This window comes from Dermacentor andersoni, chromosome 4 (genome assembly GCF_023375885.2).
Source record: "Dermacentor andersoni chromosome 4, qqDerAnde1_hic_scaffold, whole genome shotgun sequence".
NCBI classification, from domain to species: Eukaryota; Metazoa; Arthropoda; class Arachnida; order Ixodida; family Ixodidae; genus Dermacentor; species Dermacentor andersoni.
The window spans coordinates 147,777,488-147,797,670 of NC_092817.1; the positions used below are offsets into that span (position 1 = coordinate 147,777,488).

Sequence of the window (20,183 nt, forward strand, 5' to 3'; positions counted from 1 at the left end):
TCCTTCCTTCCTTCCTTCCTTCCTTCCTTCCTTCCTTCCTTCCTTCCTTCCTTCCTTCCTTCTTTCTTTCTTTCTAGAAACCGCAGGAACCAAAACTGCAGGAAACCACGGAAGGCTGAGCAGCCTAACAAAGACATTTTTTATTAGAAAATCTCGTATGTATCATATGCCTTGTATCCATAATGCTATATTATTAAATATGATCCTGTATGAAAACCTGCACGGTCTTGTATAAACCAATATGAGAATAAAGGAACATGGTACGGGGCATATTGGTCTTTTGCAATAAGCTTCGCTTTAACTACACAGCGACACCCCAGCTAGCATGTAGTTTTGTTACAGTCACATTTACTAGCATATTTTAAAATCAGAAGAAACAGCCTAAGATGAGAATAATAAAGGGAGCTTTAATATTTCGACTTTGTCGTAGGTATCTGCAAAACGCGACATTTAAATACTTCCCCACATTGCGTAGATAAAAGACGAAGACGGCGAAGATGATCAATATAGATTTTAATGTCGTGCATAGGAAGATCGAAGTCTGAAGCTATCGCCACGCGCTTTACATTTCTCTGTTTATTGCCACGTACCAGGTTAGGGTTATTTAAGGCTCCCCAAACATAAGCCACCATACTTGATCAAAATGCATGCTAAATTGTATGACCAAATAGATATATCGCATAATAATGATAAAGATATTGATATTTATTCGTACCTCGTTCGACTCGAGGTGGCGACTAAGTAACGTAGAGTAGGTATGCTATATATACATATATATGCGATGAAGGGTAGATGAAGGGCCGCAGGCGCGATATGAACCCACGTCCTCGCGTTACGTATGCGATGTTCTCACCAACTGAGTTATCGGGGCGCCATTTCCAGTCCATTTTCCGGGGCATTTATGCTTCTACTAAAACTAACCCTGGGTGTGTCAGACAGTGCCACCACTCACGGCCTTGGCTGCGGACGTGGAACATCCTTTCTTCCATCGGCCTGATGTCGACGCGATCCTTTTGGGTGAAGGCAACTTGTAAATAAACCCATTCATGCTACCTAAAGGCATCAAACTTGTCGGATTCGAGACCCTCACTACGTAATGAACAAAAAGAAAGGAAAGTGAGTCATATATATATATATATATATATATATATATATATATATATAGTTTACAACGGTGCTAATTTGGTCAAGTTCAAACAGTTCAGTCATGATGGCGAATAGCACACTACGCGAACAAGGGACTGAAGAAATGCGAAAACAAGAGCGCTGTGGCCTCGATTTCTCCGTGTTCCTTCTATGCCTTGTTCGCATAGTATGCTCTTCACACACATATATATGTATGTTGTATATATATATATATATATATATATATATATTTATATATGTGTGTATATATATCTATATATATAATCGCAATCCGACATTCTGTATATACATTGTACCTTCTAAAGTTATCTGTGCTGTCACCACCCTGCGAATGCATTTTATATGCCTTTTTGCTCAGCACGACTACAATGGTCATTTGGTTTGCTCTTAAACGCTCATAAACTAGCAGTATCAGTGTATTTTTTGCGAGAAGCAGCAGTGATAAGCTTACACGTGAAATAATAGAAGCGGCAAAAATTGTGTGCTTCGTTCCGCCATCTCACACTCAAAGATGCACTTCAGATAACGAGTTAACTTTCCCGAAGAAAGTGAATCACGCATGTGTAATGGCGATTATTTTCCCTTTAAACACCAGTCGCACAAAAAAAAAACAGCTTTTCTTGGTACACAGCGCTCGCCCGTCATTTCTTATTGTCCGTTTGTGTTTTGCTGCGCTACCATTTGAGATCTTTCGGGACAACGCGATAATATGCGTATAATCTTTTCGAGTGCTTCTACTCGCACCAGTCAAATCAAAAGAAGCCAACAAACACTGACATCAAGGACAACATAGGGGAAATTACTTGTGCTTCATAAATGAAAAAAGGGAAACGAGAAATTAAGGGATAAGAAAGTCGATGAAAAAACAACTTGCCGCAGGTGGGGAACGATCCCACAACCTTCGCATTTCGCGTGCGAGGCACTATACCAATTGAGCTACCACAGCGCCGTTTGCTTGCTTGGGTATTTATGTTTTCCTATTAGAACCCTGGGAGTGTTAGCCAGCGCCACCCCTCACAGACCTTGGCGGCGGATGTAGAACGTTCTTTTCAGCCGCAGGCGTCACGAGAACGTGATCTTTTTTTGGGTGAAGGTAACCGGTCAATAAACACACACATGCTACCTGAAGGCATCAATGTTGCCAGATTCGAGGTCCTCGTTATGTAATAAACGAGAATTAAGGGGGTTAACCGAGGGGCCGGGTTTTTTATTAGTCATATCATAAGAAGCCAAGAAGCACTGACACCACGGACAACATGCGAAGGTTGTGGGATCGTTCCCCAGTTTTTTCATCAGCTTTCATTTCCATTAATTTATCGTTTCTTGATTTGATTTATTAAGCACAAGTAATTTCCCCTATGTTGTCCTTGGCGTCAGTTTTTGTTGGCTTCTTATGATACGAGTATAAAAAAGATTGGGCCCCTCGGTTAACCCCCTTTCTTCTCGTTTTCTACTCGCACTAGCAGCTTTGCAGCAAAACAACGTGGTATACTTGCAATAAGCTTAATCTTTGCGTGCATTCAAGACGGTTTGTATAGTCAAAGTAGTTTTGGCAGCAAAGAAGCCGCCTTGCCCAAGCTGCAGAGCTGATAACTAGAGTTGGGGTGAATATCACTTTCTCGAATATGATTAAAATATGAATAGTAAGTATCGAATATGGAATCCAACAGCCAAACGCAGACACATATAATGAGAGCAGAAATATTAATTTCGCTATAATTGGGTATCATACTGATATTAATCAGTGAAAAAGATTATCTCTCAGGGACAATGGTTCACTTTTAAATGCAAGAACACTTCGTGTCAATAAAAATACTGTGCAAAGAACATTCTACACATCTTTCCAGTTTGGCTGCAACTAAATTTTCAAATAATCAATGGCCACTGTGTGACTAGATTTACAAAAAGACTAAAGAAATGGTTTCGGAAAAAGAAAGAGCATAAAAAGTTGTAATAGATGACGTTATACGATCGGGGCCGGACATCTTGCGAGACATAACGAGCCGCAATGGTAAGTACACGTGTAGCGCTAAGGCGACCTCCTTTCTGAGGCGCAGAGGCACGCGCTTCTTTCTTTTTCCGCAGACGCGCACTTGCGGGGCAAGTCCTCGCGATCCGCAACAGCGTGCACGCTCCTCCATCGCTCGCCGCCGCCGCTGCTCCGACTGTGACGTCACTGCGCTGAGCACGCGCGCCCGCTTGGCGCGACAGCAGTTACTAAGCCTAAAATTCTGCAGACACTTTAGACTGCCCACGTGTGGGAATGCGATAGCATTATTCCATTTGTGGACCTCGGAACGTCATCAACGCGCTCATTTCTTACACTCACGACGTGACGCCACCTCCTCCGCACACGTCACGTGCGCCCAGTGACGGACGCACTGGTCAGCTAGATGGCTGCGACGTGACGTGTGCAATCAGGCACGCAGGAGTCACACACCTTTAGTGAGCCAGAGCCGTCGAGGAGTTGTGGTTGCAGGTAAGCGTGCTCGTCTGGCACCCCTGAGGCCCGGGTTCGATTCCCACCCAGACCGAAATGTATGAAATTATCTTTTCAAAGGCACTAATTCACCTTGTTTACAGGAACCTCCCCGAGAAATGTGAGGTCAACGCGAGCACTTTTTAACGTGTTCTTGCTCTTTGCAGCGTCGGCCACTTTTCGTCACGGCGCAGTTTCACCAGGTGCACCACCAACATATACCTAAGCCCTTTTTTTTTCGCCTTAAAATACAGCTGAAACATTTGTGTGCCGTGACACATGTAAAAGGGCCCGTGGCAAGGATAACACCATGGTGTTCTAGAGTAGTAGATAAAACTGCTACCTGCCTACACTGCCAAAACATTATATGACTCACTACAATGAAGACGCAGGTCGCCATTTAATTTCCGCCGCGAAACATAAAGAATGGCTTGGATTATGTAATCTCCTTACTCCATTGATTCATGTCGTTGTTTCACTTCTGATAGTTGCAACGCTTAGTTTAGCAGACGGAGAGCAGTAACCGGAGTCCGCTGTCGAACCTTTAGGAGTCGGTTGTCGCGAAATAAGCTATTAAGTTCGAATATTCGAAAATACCGCATAGTTCTCTTTTCGAATACGAACGTGCATAGTTAGTGCGTAATATTTGATTCGTATTAAGAATGTAGAATATTCACGCAGCCTTTACTGGTAACCTAAGCCTGCGTAATTTATTGATCCGATTTTGAATAACTTTTAAGCGGAGGTCGCGGGTCTCTGGGCTTAGCTGATATGACACAAATATTTGAACGTGACCTACACAGTTATCGCCGTGCCGTATACAATACCTAGACTCCGAGGCGATGAGCAGGTTGCGCTGTTTCTCAACGTTTCGGGTTCTGTGTTATTTTCGGAGAGTGGTAATGGCGGCATGCTCTTCAATTGCAGCATCACGAAGATACACTTTTGCTTTCTATTTTTTATTTTTTTATTTTTTATGATCACCACCCCTGACCCTTACCCCTGATCAGGCCAATGAGCCAACCTTGTTTTACAGGTAATTCTCTCTCTCTCTCTCTTTTTTGAGGGCTTTCCACGACACATGCGCATGTATTTCAAGCGCAAACATTTGCAGAGAAGTTGTGCATCTGCACTAGGCTTTAACGAAGTTTTTCCCTGCCACTTTGATTTTGAGTATGGAGCTCGGTTTCGGCGCTATTTCGAACAGAGTTTTTCTTGCACGCGAAGTGCGCATGGGCGAATGTCGCTCGCGGTACGTGCCTGTCTCGGCAAGGGTTTAAAAAACGTTGCATAATGCTTTTTTTTTTTTTAGTGAGCTTTGCCGCAGTACAGTGCTATATGCTGGTCAAGTATACGTAATGTATTGCGGTGAAGCATACCAAAAGTGGAAAGGGCCACTGTCTCGAGATTGGTACGTGTTCCTCAAGTTATACACTCGCAGTACGAGTACGGAGACGCCTAATAAGTGTACTGGCAATCCTTCAGGACTATTTTAGACCTTGTTGTAGCAGTTTGGATCCTTTGTGTTGGCCACCTTACGCACCCCGAATATGAGGCCGTTGCGGGACATAGTACGCGTCCCTTTGTTATACATGCTCTCAAGCACCGTCTCCGGTCACAGACCGAGCACCGAACTGTACTGGCAGTCATTCAGAGTTGTTTCTAACATTGCTGCTTCGATTTAGGCCCGTTGTTTGCGGGGAGAAAAGTGCGGCCGTAGGAAACTAATATTTTTTGTTAAATAAGCCGATGTCGTGCGTTTCATGTTTTCTGAAGTGTTGAATTCTTTACATAAGAATAGCTATTGTCGCAGCACTGCGCGACTGAGGCAGAGAAAGAAGAAGTAGAGCGTGCGCGCGTGATCTTGCGGTACTCTGCGCCGGCTGGGCCTGGCCTGTAGCTTCCCTCTCGGACCTCGTTTCACCGTTTCACCCTGTAAATAAACATCATTCGTAACATCTTTGGTGGAGGTGCGGGGTAATGTTACGCCCACTTGGGGTCTGTTCTGTTTGGTCGTTTCTCGTCCCATTGCTTTTTTTTTATATAGAAGTCAAGACGTTCTATTTGCGGCTTCATTGCTGCCCTTCGTTTCCTTGGCATTTCTTTTGTTTGGCAACGGCTCCTTTCAGGGCCTCGCAAATTGCATCGGTAGGGTTCGTGCCATGCTATAACGAGCGCGATTCCTCCATGCTCGCGTCGTTTAAAGAAGCAAGGCCATGACCCCAACACAGAGGGCTTCCTTTACCACGGCAAACCAGTGGCCCTGTTTCACTTTTATTACGCTTCATAACAGAATTATGCTGTATTGTATGAAAACGGATATTTTAAAAAGAGGCATTACGCAAGGTTTTTTTTAGGTCCTCGATCTTGAACAAGAATAAGTGTACGGAAAAGACGGCGCAATGCGTGTGATTTAAATCGTGGATGTCAAAACATGCGTGATTATATTGATATGGCACGTCGATTGTCTCCACGTTTGCTGTCCTAAAACATCTTCTTACTAGCTCACGTCCCTAGATCCCGTGAGCGCAATACAGAGGCGCCTTTATTTGAAGTACTCTTCAGAATATTTCATGTGGCGTTATATTCAACAACACCAGCAGGGACGCGAGCTGAGACAAGACCATTCATGAATAATCCCACCGGTGCCAAGCACTGTTGGAGTCGGTTTCAACGAAAAAAAATTTTTGGTGTAGTTTGCAGTGGCCTAGTCAGAATTGTGGCTGATAGTTGGTAGTGGGAACTGCTGCACCGTGACTAGAGTTCGCGAGTCTGCTTTGCATACCAGGAGCCAGCACCCATAAAGTAGGGAGAAGAGACGAATTAAGCTTAGCATATACAGGCCTACCAGTAACAGTAGTCACCGTCCAAGCCTATAACAGCCGCAGCAGTGTTTTCCGTCTCATTATTCTGGCCACAAAGGTGAGAGGAAGAAATCAATTGCTTAGCTTGATCAGTGCTCTTTATTCTTCTGCACCTGAACCGCAGGCAACATATAATTCATATTTAGCTTCGGAACTTCGTTTGAGAGATTTGTAACTTACCACAAGGGCCAGAGGACAGATGTAGCGCCAGCAGATGCAGAAGTAAGCACTAGGAAACTGTTCTGTCATGAATCGAATGTCAAGACGCAACCTCGTCGTACCTGCAGGAGATAAAAAGAAGTGGTCGGCGTAATCACTCGAGTTCGCGATAACCACGTAAACATTTTCAGTAAATAGTTTAACATCTAACTGCGGTTAACTGTGCAATTCGTTCTCTTAAAGCAGTCCTACACAATAAAATTTTACGCCATTAAGGTTATTTTTGATTTGTAACATTGCTTAAAGTGACACCTTATGCTGGAATGCAAACCCCCTAAAATGAGCGCTGCGGCGTTTGGTGTAATTAGAAGCGAAATATAAAGCAAGCTTTCCTAAGCGTGTCCTGCTCATTAACGTTACTACAGATACTGAATAACAAAAAATTATTCAAGCGTACTTAGGTTGCCAAAGATAGTCAAGGAGGTTAATTTAAAGCACATCGCAGCTCTTCTGTCATTGCATGCATGTAATTTGTCCCAAATCTTTTGTGATGTATTCTTGCAATTTGTGCGCTGGCCAAATTTAGAAAGGATTGTAATGGTTGGTCGTAAGTGAAGAGGAACGCAACATGAATTAATATAATTGCGATTCATTATTCTTTGTGTCCGAGTAGTAAAATTGCTTGGAAACTTTAGTCTTGCTATTGAAGAAATAAATACGGCCCTGCAAAGTAGCGAATGCAGTGACGTGCAAAAATTATCTTGTGGAGAGAGATGAGATCATCACCTAGAGCGGCAGCCTCTCGAGCAGCTTACGAATATTATGTGCTGTGAGCTGGAACCCGTGTGTTCTGCGGCTCTGCATCCTCCTGTCAGCAATGCGATAGGTTGGCTCCTGTGTTTCCTCTTAGATATTAATTAAATACTGGGATTTTACGTGCCAAAACCAAAACCCCTCGGCTTTCTCGCATATTGTCATTCAGCTTCGCCGACGCCGACTTGTTTATTTTTGTTGCTCTCTCATGCTTCGCTTAAGGGAGAACCTATTAGGAAAACTCTTAGGAGCAAGCAAGGTGGCTCTAGCCTTCCACTTATCTCACCGTATCCTTGGACGATGAGGATGACCTCTGCTAGAGCGATCCAGGGCAGCAGGTCGAGGTATATGGTGGCGTCAATGAGGCTGAGAATGTACAGGCCTCCCTGCAGAGGTCACCGTCAATGACAGCAACACATCTCAATGAGAACAACACATGCGAAATGGATGGAGCATAATTTTGCCGGTTATGCCTTTTATACTGCTTCAGAATGCAGTAACTTGCTGCTCCCACCTCTGTGTTTCCCTTTGCAAAGTAATACATTGCGTTTCGCAAGACCAGATATACTTAGTTCGATTTGCCAGAACCTAACCTGTTCTTTTTAAAAGTGCCACTGTCACTAAATTTGGGACGAGCGCTGATATTCGAATTATACTGAATATTCTAAGATTTCACAGGCGAAGATTAACGAGAAACTATCCCACAGCAATACGAACTTATTTGAACCATAAGTTTTGGCCACTCGGGTAAACGACTGCCGGTCTCCATCATATTATAGTCGCTCACTTGAGCTGTTATTTCACTTGAGTGGATCGTACCGCCACGCGGCGTGACCACGCCGCTTGTCGCTCAACTCAAGGTTACTGCTCGTTTTTACTGCAGTTCGCCGTTTCTGCTGGAGCTGCATTCCGACGTTTTGGAAAGAAGCGGTCTTCGTCAGGTGCATCGCCGTGGTCAGCGAAAGCACGGAAGACGTAGCTTTTGAACTGGCTGCCACCAGGGGGCGTGGTGCGTATCATCATCTGCACAAATATCGGAAGAATGTGATCCTGCTAGGATTGCGTCCGGTGTTTCTGACATGACTGGGAACGCTCACTAAAAATTGCCATGGAATATCATGATTTCATCTTACCGCATCGTTTACAATTGCAATCTAACTCTGGCATTTCCGTTCTACACTTGAATGCTCGATCTGCAGTCAACAAACAAGAAATCATTAGTAATTTTTAGAATCTGTTTTCTTTCAAGTGCGATATCATTATGCTAGCCGAAACATGGTATCATGGCAGCAGTGCTCGGCTGTACCTTGATGGCTATTCTTGTTGCGCTTTAAATCGCAGTGATAGGCGAGGAGGGGGTGTAGCAATATATGTAGCGTCGGGATGGAACTGTGAAGAAGTATCAGAATTTTGTAAAACAACATACGACTATGAAGTTTATTGCTTAAACATTACTCCGATATAATTTCGGTCGTATATCGCCCTCCAAATGGAAATATTTTTGACTTTCTAAATTTTTTTGATAATTTACTGGCATATGTGTCTGCTAACAAATTTCGGCTTGTCTGCGGGGAAGACACTAACATAAATTTTCTTGAATATACTTCTCCCACACTGGATTTTACTAATAGACTTAGCTGGGTGAGATTTGTCAGCCTAATTAGCGCACCAACTCGTGTTACGTTGTCTTCGTCTACATGTCTTGATATTCTTATCACGAATATTGACACTGTCGTAGAGCATACTGCAACAGTGATGTAGGACGTCAGTGATCATTGTCCTGTGTTTACGACATATGGTATCAATGAAAATGAGAAAAAGTTGTTCTGAGTCAAATGTGTTTGCTATAAAGATATAACTGATAGAAATATGTATCTTTTTGAACGCAGAGTTTGCAATTATGACTGGGCTTTCCTAAACGAAATCAGTGCTGTAAATGTCGCGTATTCCAAATTTATTTCAGCGTTTCTACAAATCTACAGCACACATTTTCCTTTCAAAAAGATTAAGCACACCAAAAAGATAAGAAAGCCCTGTATTACACAGGAGCTTTTTAAAATGATTAAACACAAAGACAAACTTTACCACAGATTTCTTACTACACGCTCGCCTGAGACGCTGACACTGTTTAAAAAGCACAGAAACAAACTAAACAAGGAACTTAGACGCTCTAAGAATGCTTATCATGAGCATCTGTTTGCAGACGCCACTGGTAAACATCCTGAAGCCTTATGGAGAATTATCAATAAGGTTCTTGGACGCGAAAAGATTTGTACCTCACCAGACAAGATAATCTATAATAAAAATGAAATTTCAGGTTTAGCGCTTGCAAACCATTTCAAAAAGTACTTTGCGAGTATAACCGTGCCACAGCAAACTCGGCCTGATACGTCATCGTTTCTTTCCGTTTCGAACAGCTCATTTTTAAGTCCCACTAGTGAATCTGAGGTATTTAGCACTATTGTGAACCTTAAGAATAGTAAAGCTCTTGGCATTGATGATATCCAAATAAAACCTATAAAGTATGTTTTAGAATACATCACTCCTGCTTTAACGCATATCTTTAATCTAGCTTTACAGTCTGCGGTGTTTCCAGAAAAAATGAAAATGAGTAGGGTACCTGTACTTCTTAAAGGAGGCACCAGAAACGACGCGTCAAATTACAGACCCATCTCAATCATTCCAGTATTTTCCAAAGGATTAGAAAAGCTTATTTTTTTCTCACTTGTCAAACTTTTTCGACACACAGAACATTCTATCCACTCCTCTGTTCGGCTTTCGCAAAGGCAGGTCAACAGAAACTGCTTTGCTCACACTCAAGGAACATGTACTAAAAGATACAGAAAGAAAGCTCTTCACATTGGCACAATTCGTTGATTTCAGTAAGGCGTTTGATTGTATAAGTAATAAAATTTTGCTGTGGAAATTATCAGAGAATGGCATTAGAGGTACTGCCTTAGCATTATTTGAGTCTTGCTTTACTAATCGAAAACAATGAGTATGCATAAAACACGAGAAGTCAAGTTTTGTTCCTTTACTAAATGGCGTGCCACAAGGGAGCGTACTAGGTCGTTTGCTTTTTAGCCTCCACATTAACGACATCACTAATATTGATACAACTGTAAAATTTATCGTGTATGCCGATGACACTAATCTTCTTATTGCTGGTCCGAATTCACAAGAATTAATGGGAAAATGTAATTATCGACTCACTAAGCTATCTGAATGGTCAGTCGCTACTTGTCTGAAAATAAACCCTACGAAAACTAATGTTATTCCGCCCAAAAATTAAAGTTCGTACTATTAATCAAACTTTAGTGTGGGCTGGTAAAGAACTTTATATAGTTGATGAACATCAAATATTAGACATCACTTTTTCTTCGCACCTTACTTGGGATAAACATATTGAAAATATCTGCACAAAAATATCTGCTATCACAGGTGTTCTGTCTCGACGTCGGCGTCTTCTTCCAACCACAGCAAAATTGAACATTTATTATGCCTTATTTTCTTCCCACTTAAGTTACTGTAGCTTAGTGTGGGCGACTACAGGAAAGACGAATATTATTATAATCCTTTCTTTGCAAAAAAGAAAAAAAAAATGATTCGGCACATTGACAACATGGGCTATCTGGAGACAACGCGGCCTGCATTCTTAAAGCATAAAATCATAAAAATTGAATATTTCTACACTTTTCGCATTCTAAATTCATTTTATTTCTCAAATACTGCCTTCGAAAACTTCCTAGTGTCTAGTGCATCTTTGACACCAAAATTCCATTCTTCCAATACAAGAAATAGTTATACGTGGTATGTTCGGTGGTTTCGTAATAAATATAGCCTACAGTCATTACAACATAAACAACCATACATTTTAAATAAATATCAAGGTACATATACCTCTTCATCCAAGGAACTGCAAATGCATTTTGTAAACATGTGATCACTGACTCTTTATCGTCGTCAGAGCCAACTGTGTTACTGATATTGTAACCCATACACATATATTTCTATCTTCTGGTGTATCGAATATGTTGTTTTTAGTCTACATTATCTAGTCTCTCTGTCAGAGCGAATTGTGCTAGCTTTTTTTTTTTCGTAAGGCTTACAACACATACTTCCTTTTTTCTGATGTGTCAAATATGTTTTTTCTGTTAGTCTCTATATTATTTTCGGTCTTATTGTGCATTTATGTAATTAATTTATTCTGAGTGTCTAACAATAATACGATTTTTGATGCAACCACGATGCATGCTTTGTAACGGACCATCGGCCCCGCCAAGCTGTTTTTGCAACACTTTTTAGCATTTAGCACCCACCGGAACACTTGTAATTCTTGAAATAAAAAAAATCTATCCATCTAAAGTTCTCGTGTCTTCGTTGGCCTGTGTACTCGTCAATAATATTTTAGTTTGCACATCGTACATCGAATAAAAGTACGTGAAACTTGACAATGTCTTGTACGCTGGCTTAACTGATAACGGGGCCGCCCTAACACGATGACCAGATAATTTCTCAACCAGAAGGACAACGAGTGGTGAGATCTACGTTTTAATGAAAGTGAGACCAAAAAGGTATGATGGGATAGAGAAGTAGCTTGTTAATCACCTACTCTCTCCCCTCGCTGTCCTACTGATGCTGCAAGGGCCATAGCAAAAAAGAAAAAGAAAAAAAAATGCCGCGGTCATTGCCACTCATGTCTGTGGGTATTATATATATATATATATATATATATATATAATATATAGTCGTAAGAATGTCACATGAGGTTTGCGGGAATGCACAATTTGGTTGGAGGAAGTTTCCTGCAAGAAAAAGTTTTGATCCTTTTGTACTGTTGTACAAATGTCAATAAAAAAGAGATAAAAAAGCGTATACGAGTTTCCTGCAAAGGAAATCCAAAGCCCCATTGGTTTCCTTTGAAAATTCGTGTTATTGGCGCGGCGGCTGTCATTATTTTAGGCGGCTAAGCAATAACTCGAGATACCAGATAACATACCGGTGTTCACAGAAACTTCACCTAAGAAAAGTTAGTAAACACTGAGTGAACGAGGAATGCCTCACTCTGGAGCCAACGTTTCTTCAAGTGGACTTGAAGTCTGTCAAAGAGAAACAACAATATATAAACACTGACAAAGCCAAGGCTCTCCCGTCCAATTGCTTTCCCCGGGCTGAGGAATGCTTTGTTAGTCCACTTGTTGGTATACTTGAAAGGCGTTACCCGGGGCTCAGCAGACCAGTAACCAACCCTATGCATCTTCTCTGGTCTGGCATACGTAAGCTTTGTTTGAAACCAAACTGGTTGAACAGTGGTCTTGCAACGAGCAACACTTGCGCGGGGAGGATTTCAATCACGGGATCTTAGAGACCATGCAGCGTTTTTTCTTATTTCCCCTTCAACTATTTCGCGGCGCTTACGCTGGGTCATTTGTCTGAGTTCCGTAAAAAGGTGTACTTACTCCGGTAGCTGTCGGTAGGGAAAAGCAGAATAGTACGGCACAGGTGGCGAAGCTGAAGAGCGTCGGGCGCTCTCTTATGGACGGGTACATGTCCTCGAAGGCCGACATTGCCGTCACCAGGTAGGCCGTCTGTCGAGAAAAAGAGTTGGGAAACGCGGTCAAAATGGGAGCTCGGGATAGTTGGTTCGACATTTGGAATAGCAAAGTAGTGCGAATGACAAGGACAAAAGGAAAATTTACACGGAAGAAAGGAAGACACAGGACATCTGTAGGATATAGAATGTAAGACATAGGGCACCGACTTTCGAAAGGAAGACATAGGACATGGACAGGACATAGGACATAAGGCTTAGGCCATGTGCACGAAAAATATGAACGAAAGGAAGACATACGACACTGATAGGATATAGAACATAAGGCGTAGGACATGAACACGAAATAACTGGACGAAAAGAAGATGTGCGTAGCACATGGAACGTAAGAGACAGGGCATGTTCAAGAAAGGCATAGACGAAAGGAAGATATAGGACATGCATAGGATATAGAACATGAGACGTAGGATATGCACACGAAGCACACAATACGTAGATATAATATATGACGTTAGAGAAAGGACGTGGACACAAAAAACATGCACGAAAGGAAGGCCGAGATAAGGTAGGATACAAAGGAGCATGCTCCTGTCTTAAGCCATCCTTTCGCCTAGGTCTCTCGCACGGCTTTGCCACCTCGGCAGCCACCGCGGTAGCGCAGTGGCTATGGCATTGTGCTGCTGAGCGCGATGTCACAGGTAGGATGTCGAAGCGAAATATTTTCGGGTTAGGTTCCGCTTCAGCTCCTTAGCGAAAATAATAACGGTTTTAACCGGTTCTAAGCATTTTGAACCAGCTTATTCGAGTTGAAACAGGTTGGACGAATTGGAAAAAAAAAATGAAATGGTGCGCCTTCTGTTGAAAAACGCGCAATGATTTTAGGGAAACGTGGTTCCCTTGGCTAATAGCTCTATAAGACCGTTTGCTCTTACGCGGTCATTAACTTGACACACGTCATTGCAAAAATGATGCGCGATATGTAGCTGTATGTAGGGGCCGCAATTTGTACATTCAGCGAGCCTTTTCATTTTTTTTTTTTTGTGGCGCCCTGTGCGTCTACGCAGTGAATTACCGCGATACCGATCTCCCAAATGTTCTCCTTCGTTGAATTTTTGAAGTCACACACGCTCGTTGGCTAAACTGTGCAAAATGAATATCTCATCCGATGTTAGCTATCCATTTATCACATGTTAATTTTATTTTCACAAGGCGGCGAATTCCAAGAGAACATGCATTATCATGGTAAAACTGGTTGCCGAGCTAGTTCGTAATTTGCTAAAAATCGAGCACGAGAACAAGACAGGACAAGTGAGGCGAGTGAACTCGTTTCACAACTGGGTGCACTGCGCACAAGTTGTGTACGTGTGATGCTGAGTAGGAGCGAGCGTCATGTGGCGGTGAGAATTTAGGTGAACAGCGAGATTGGAAATGTTGGCCGCCAAAGGAGTGATGCGTACAACATAAAATGTGGATGTCAACTGCGGATACCGAGTAATGCCTTTTAAACAATGTGAGTAAATGGGGGGGGGGGGGGGGGGGCAAAGTACTTCTATTTTGTTCCCGAAGGAGGTTCCCAGTTGAAAAAGACAACAGGAATTCCTGTCGCAACTACAGAAATTTCTGTTGTACGACAGAAGTTCCTGATGTTTCTGTAGTTGCGACAGACATTTCTGACGTCACGACAGAAATTCTGATGTCCCAACAGAATTCTCCTGTCGCGAAGACCAAGAGTTCTGAAGTCGCAACAGAAACGTTCTGTTGGGACAACAAGAGTTTTGAAGTCATGACAACAGCTTTTTATCGTGACAGCGATTCTGACGTTAGGACAGAAATTCTGTCGTCGCAACAGGAAGATTCTGTCGTGAGGACGAAGAGTTCTGAAGTCGCAACAGAAACGTTCTGTCACGACAACAAGAGTTCTGAAGTAGCAGCAACAGCTTTCTATCGCGACAGCGACTCTTACGTTACGACAGCAATTCTGACGTCGCAGCAGAAACATTTTGTCGCGACGGCCAAGAGTTCTGAAGTCGCAACAGAAACGTTCTGTCGCAACAACAAGAGTTTATGAAGTCGCAACAACAACTTTCTACCGCAACAGCGATTCTGACGTCGCAACAGGAACTCTTTGTTGGGACTACACATTTTCTGTCGGGGCGTTAGAAATGTGCCACTTTCTGTCGTAGCGACATAAATTCTGACGCCGCAACAGAAGCGCTTTCCGTCGCGACGCTTTAAAATCGTATGTCGGTTTCGCATCGGTGGTGTACACTGTACTTTTCTCTTGCGCGGTATTCAATCGTGCTTCTCTGAAGCCGGCAATGCTGATAGCACCGACACCGGTGTTAAAGTCGACGTGGCCAATTGTCATAATTGTGCCGTGACGACGAGGCACCATAGCCCTACCGGCCTCCTCAGAATCGGCCGCTGGTCGAAATCATACTATCTGCGGGAATCGCTGCGTATCCGTTTTGTGTTATTTGGTAACATGTGGCACACAGGCCTGTGGACTTACATGTGTCGTTACACTCACACAGTTAATTGCCCAGAAATATTGCATAAGCTTTTACGAAGCGAAAAAGAAGTTTTGTGTTGTTCTACAAAGTTGCGTGAAAAGCTGTCTCGCTCGAGTCTCATTATTCTGGTACAGCGCTGCCGAGAGAAGCCAGTATGCTGTCAGAATGAACAATCATCCACGAATGTTTATGTAGCTATTTTGCACTGAACACAGAATTATATTCGCGCTCAAAAGTGTAAAGAGCGAGAGACAACTGTCGAAATTAGCAGTAACAACCCTAACAGTGTCCCCGGTCACCGTTGTCTATTGCTGTATTTCTTATTTAATATCGATATGCTACAGCAAAATCGATGTTCTAGCACTACACAATGTACCTGTCGATGGTAAGAACACTTTCACTCTTCTAGAGATGCGGCAATTGACGCGGTGGAGTGAAGGCGCATCTTGGCTCTTAAAATGCAAATGTAAACATCAACACAGAGTGTTGACATAGCTAAAATATACACGCATGTTTGGCATGGTGCAGTGATAAGATGCGGGGCTCGGGATCCTAGGGTTCCAGGTTCGAATCCCCGGCGGGGAAGTTTTTTTTCTAGTAACAAATTTACATGGCCTTAAAGAGGTCTCTGTCAATTTTTATTTAAATATTGATCAAGAACTACAGGACGTCACACTACAGACAACAGAAACAACGTCCCAAAATACGACAGACTAAAAATTCCTGTTGTGTTTATCAAGTGGGTTTACATGTTTCGTAACGGTTAAGCACGAATAAAAACAACACTGAGAATTTTTGTTTACTGGGGTTTCAGGGCGCCGCTTTTTAAAAGAAGAATGGGGTTACAAATTGTGGTAGAACTTTTGGCACGGCATTCAGAGAAGTATAGGAAGCACCATTATTCTAGACTGATGGTGACTTTAGCACGACGTGCCCTGCCGAGATAACATAAGTGCCTCGCAGCCTATTCCTTTTTTTCCGAGTGGTTGGTTGCGGAATTGACAGCCACCTGTCATCGGCGTATGCCTGTTTTGACACGCCGGGTGGTAAGAGGAGATTGAAAGACCATAAATAATATTATTGCATAGCACAGGACATGTTGCGGAACGCTTGGGGTTTCCATTTAAAGCTGTGGTTTACGCCTCGGTGGCGCTAGAGCGGTAAACGACAGTTCCGTGTTTGGGAAAAGATTTTGTTAGCTGATGACAAAGGTTTTCAGAAAAGTTATGAGATGCAGTTTCCCCAGATGAAGCTGCGGCGCGATGGACGGCCGCGTTGCGCAGCTCAAACCTCGAAAATCAACTATGGGCCATCCAGCAAGCCCGTGAGGCGGCGAGGAGACAGGATCTCCGGACCTCCTCGGGGGCGGCCTAGGCCCAGGCCATGAATTTGCCGGATTGTTAATAAAGTTGTCACCACCACCACCACCACTGAAAAAAAAAATACTGCGACAAAAGCCATCTCACGATTAACGTCGATGGTAACGCGTTAGCAATGAATCAATGTAGCGATACTACGTATTGTCACCGTCGAAACAAAGTATCCATGAGCCGTGTACGGCATCGGGACTCCTCTTTTCTGCTTCCATAACGAACACATGGCACCATCTAGCGCCGCCGCCGCGAAGCCTGCGCGTGGCCTCCAAAATACACGGCGCGCCGGTGCGTGGCAACGCTGAGCAAGGCGTCACGCGGCGACCGGGCTCCTTTCTCATGCTTCGATGACTTATAGACGTTCTCTCTGAAACGGGGCGGTGACAAATAGCCACCTAGCCTGCTTGAGTTACACAGGTATGCTATACGTGCTTTTCATTCTATCAACATGTCTCTTTGGACACGCTGCGCCATCTGGTGGCATTGCCGCAAGTTACGCGCGTAGCCTCCGAGACGAAAAGCATTGCCCGCTGGTGCCCGCGAATGCTGACAATTGTTCCTTCAATTCTCGCACACTCTGTGGCCCATAGTAATCCATGTTGGCGAGGGGTTCATTAAAGAGCTTAGTGCATTCATGAGGCAGCTCGCTAAAGCGTTGGTGTGAAAGCCGTTCATTGGAAAGCGGCACGTACCCAATGAATTTGTGGCGCAGCCTGCTAATGCGTCGGCTTACTGTCCTTGAGGATCTCTTCTGAGGTGGATTCGATTCCGCTCAGCATCGCAGAGAATTAGACGATCTTCTTTGTCATTGGAGAAAGACACATTTGCAGTGTGACATACCTAGTTACCGAAGCTGGCGTCAAAGATGTTTATTGAAGAGCGGCACGCACCTACTGTCATATGTGCACTAACCGAAGTTGGCATCAAAGAGGTTTATTGGAGACAATAGCACAGACCGAGTGGCATATACCCGGTACTACAAGTCGGCTTCAGGAAGTTCCCATGTCAGCGATAAAGGCGTTCATTGAAGAGCGGCTCGTGTGTACATGTTGCCCGCATACTGAATGACCAAAGTTGGTCCGGTGGCTAGCCGCGAACCCTTTTACCTCAGCACAGCAGTCCAATCCCCAACCCTTTCTTCTGCTGATCACCCAGTGATCCAGGTAGGCGGGAAAATGTTTAGATACAAACACAGATAGATACTTAGGCACAAACATGCATACATGCATGCATGTCTTCGTTGTATAAATTTACCGTTTCGTTTTACAGGTTATTACTATATGTATGTTCCTGCAACCCTCTTATGCTACTCCTGCCTGTGCCCCCCAAAATAAGTAAATAAATAAACTAACGTGCAAAGCTTCATGAAGGCCGATGTTTTAACAACATCGTTGTGAACTTTATAACTGGGAAAACCGTTGTATTATAGGGTTTTATTTTTTTCGAGAAGGCCCATAGCACCGGCTTGATGCGTTTACGTTCCATCGTCAAATTTGGCGTCTACCACGAACTGCTCCCACCTGGTCACGGAACAGCTGGTTGTAAATGAATTTTACGCAGTCGTTTCAAACCAATACGTTATCTATTAATGAAAAAAAAAAAACTGCAGAGATTCTTTTAAACGATGATGAGTTTTTCAAACCAATAGGAAGGGAATTAAGTTTATTGAGTGATTGCAGAAACTTCTGGGCTGCAAATATTGCAAGACACTTTAGGTCAGGCTTGTACTGACCTAAAAGAGAGAATCGCATGTTTCTATGGTAAGAATTTAGGAGTTTTGCTAACGAACTAGTCGTAGCAGTACGAAGCGAGAGCAAAAGATGGCACACCATTCATCCAGCTGTGAGGAATGTGCGATTGATATGCAGGTTGAGATCGAGGGTTACTGAGCGCCGCGAGATCATTGGCCGATGCGAGTTGGGGTGACTATGCACCATGCGCATCTCCGTCAACCAGGCCACAAAGTAGGCCACGAGTGGAGCATGAGGCTGTTGCATAAACTGCGACGATGACAAATATAGAACAGAGATTCGCGCACTTCTCCGCTGCTACCAATTCTGAGGTGTGAAATATAAATGTCGTATCCATTAACGTGTGGTAATAGGTCTATACAGTACGTAGCGACAGTGAGTACGGCTTAGTCAGCCAATTAGATCACAGTGGCGAGTGGCGTGATTGTTACAGAGGTGACACTCCAACCTCTGCGATGACGCGACACAAAGGACATCGTCCACTCTCGTCAGCGCAGCGACCTGTACGAGCGCAGAATTTCAACATAGGTGACCCTGAGCTGAACCTGTGGTCGAACCAGTTCAGAATGGTTATTCCAAACAGTTCCGCTTCAAGTTCAGTTCCATGATGGCGGAAAACATATCGGTTCTGTTTCGCTTTGGCAGCTCCGGTTTTCGGTTCAGTTGCGGTTCAATTCAACACCCTGCACGCGGGCTTCGTCCTGGCCGCGGCGGGCCGACGTAATGATGCGGTTTGAGTTTGAGTTGGAATTTGAGTTTGAATTTATTCAACCACATGGCAGGTACATAAAAGTGCACATGGACGTGGTTAGGTGTGATGGGAAAAAAGCTGCATTTAACAGCTTTACTGGCCCCATTACCCGGAAAACAACGTTTCATTACAAAATTTCAGGCAGCGGAGAGCGACAATACAAAAGGAACGCACATGTGGCCCGTCACAGCAAAGCGCAAAATAAAACTCTGAAATATATAAAAAATGCATTGAACAACAAAGCAATAGATAATGCATGACGTTAATTAACTATCACGAAAGTAACCTAATTGGCATGTAATAACGTCGATCCATCTGCTTTGATTTCAGAATCAATCAATCAATCAATCAATCAATCAATCAATCAATCAATCAATCAATCAATCAATCAATCAATCAATCAATCAATCAATCAATCAATGTGAATCCGCTGGCGTCTTTTGGGCGCAGTTTGGCGCGAGCAGGCCTTCTCACCACGCCGCTGAATGCCAGGATGGAGAGAAGCAAGTAGAAAGCAATGCACCAAAGCTCCGCGTGGCTGAAGTGTTTGACGCTTTCGGGGTACGCCACGAACGCGTACGCGTACCCTGCATAAGAGCCAAACAAAATGAACCGACGTCAAGCGCTATTTTACTAAGAGGTGCTTTACAGGTTACTCATAAGGTGACGCTATAGACACTAGTTGTATTTTGTACTGTATTGTTTTATGGCCCATAACAAAGGTGAGCTCACTTTGCGGCGAAATTGCCGCGTGACAGGCCGCTCCAGGCATTTTGCGTGTAT

At 43.5% G+C, this 20,183-nt stretch overlaps 1 protein-coding gene across 4 annotated transcripts in view; it reads right to left on the reverse strand.

Annotated features, from left to right (window-relative positions):
* The window catches only part of LOC126537746 (creatine transporter-like), a 113,313-nt gene that overhangs the window by 40,430 nt on the left and 52,700 nt on the right, over window positions 1–20,183 (reverse strand). For all 4 annotated transcript variants that reach the window (XM_055074514.2, XM_055074513.1, XM_055074516.2 and 1 more), the window contains 3 exons: window positions 12,921–13,049; window positions 7,748–7,847; window positions 6,670–6,770 (listed from right to left, as the gene is read on the reverse strand). In XM_055074514.2, coding sequence (XP_054930489.1) covers window positions 7,819–7,847; window positions 12,921–13,049 — 158 coding nt within the window. In that variant the 3' untranslated portion in view covers window positions 6,670–6,770; window positions 7,748–7,818. The remainder of the gene's footprint in view (window positions 1–6,669; window positions 6,771–7,747; window positions 7,848–12,920; window positions 13,050–20,183) is intronic.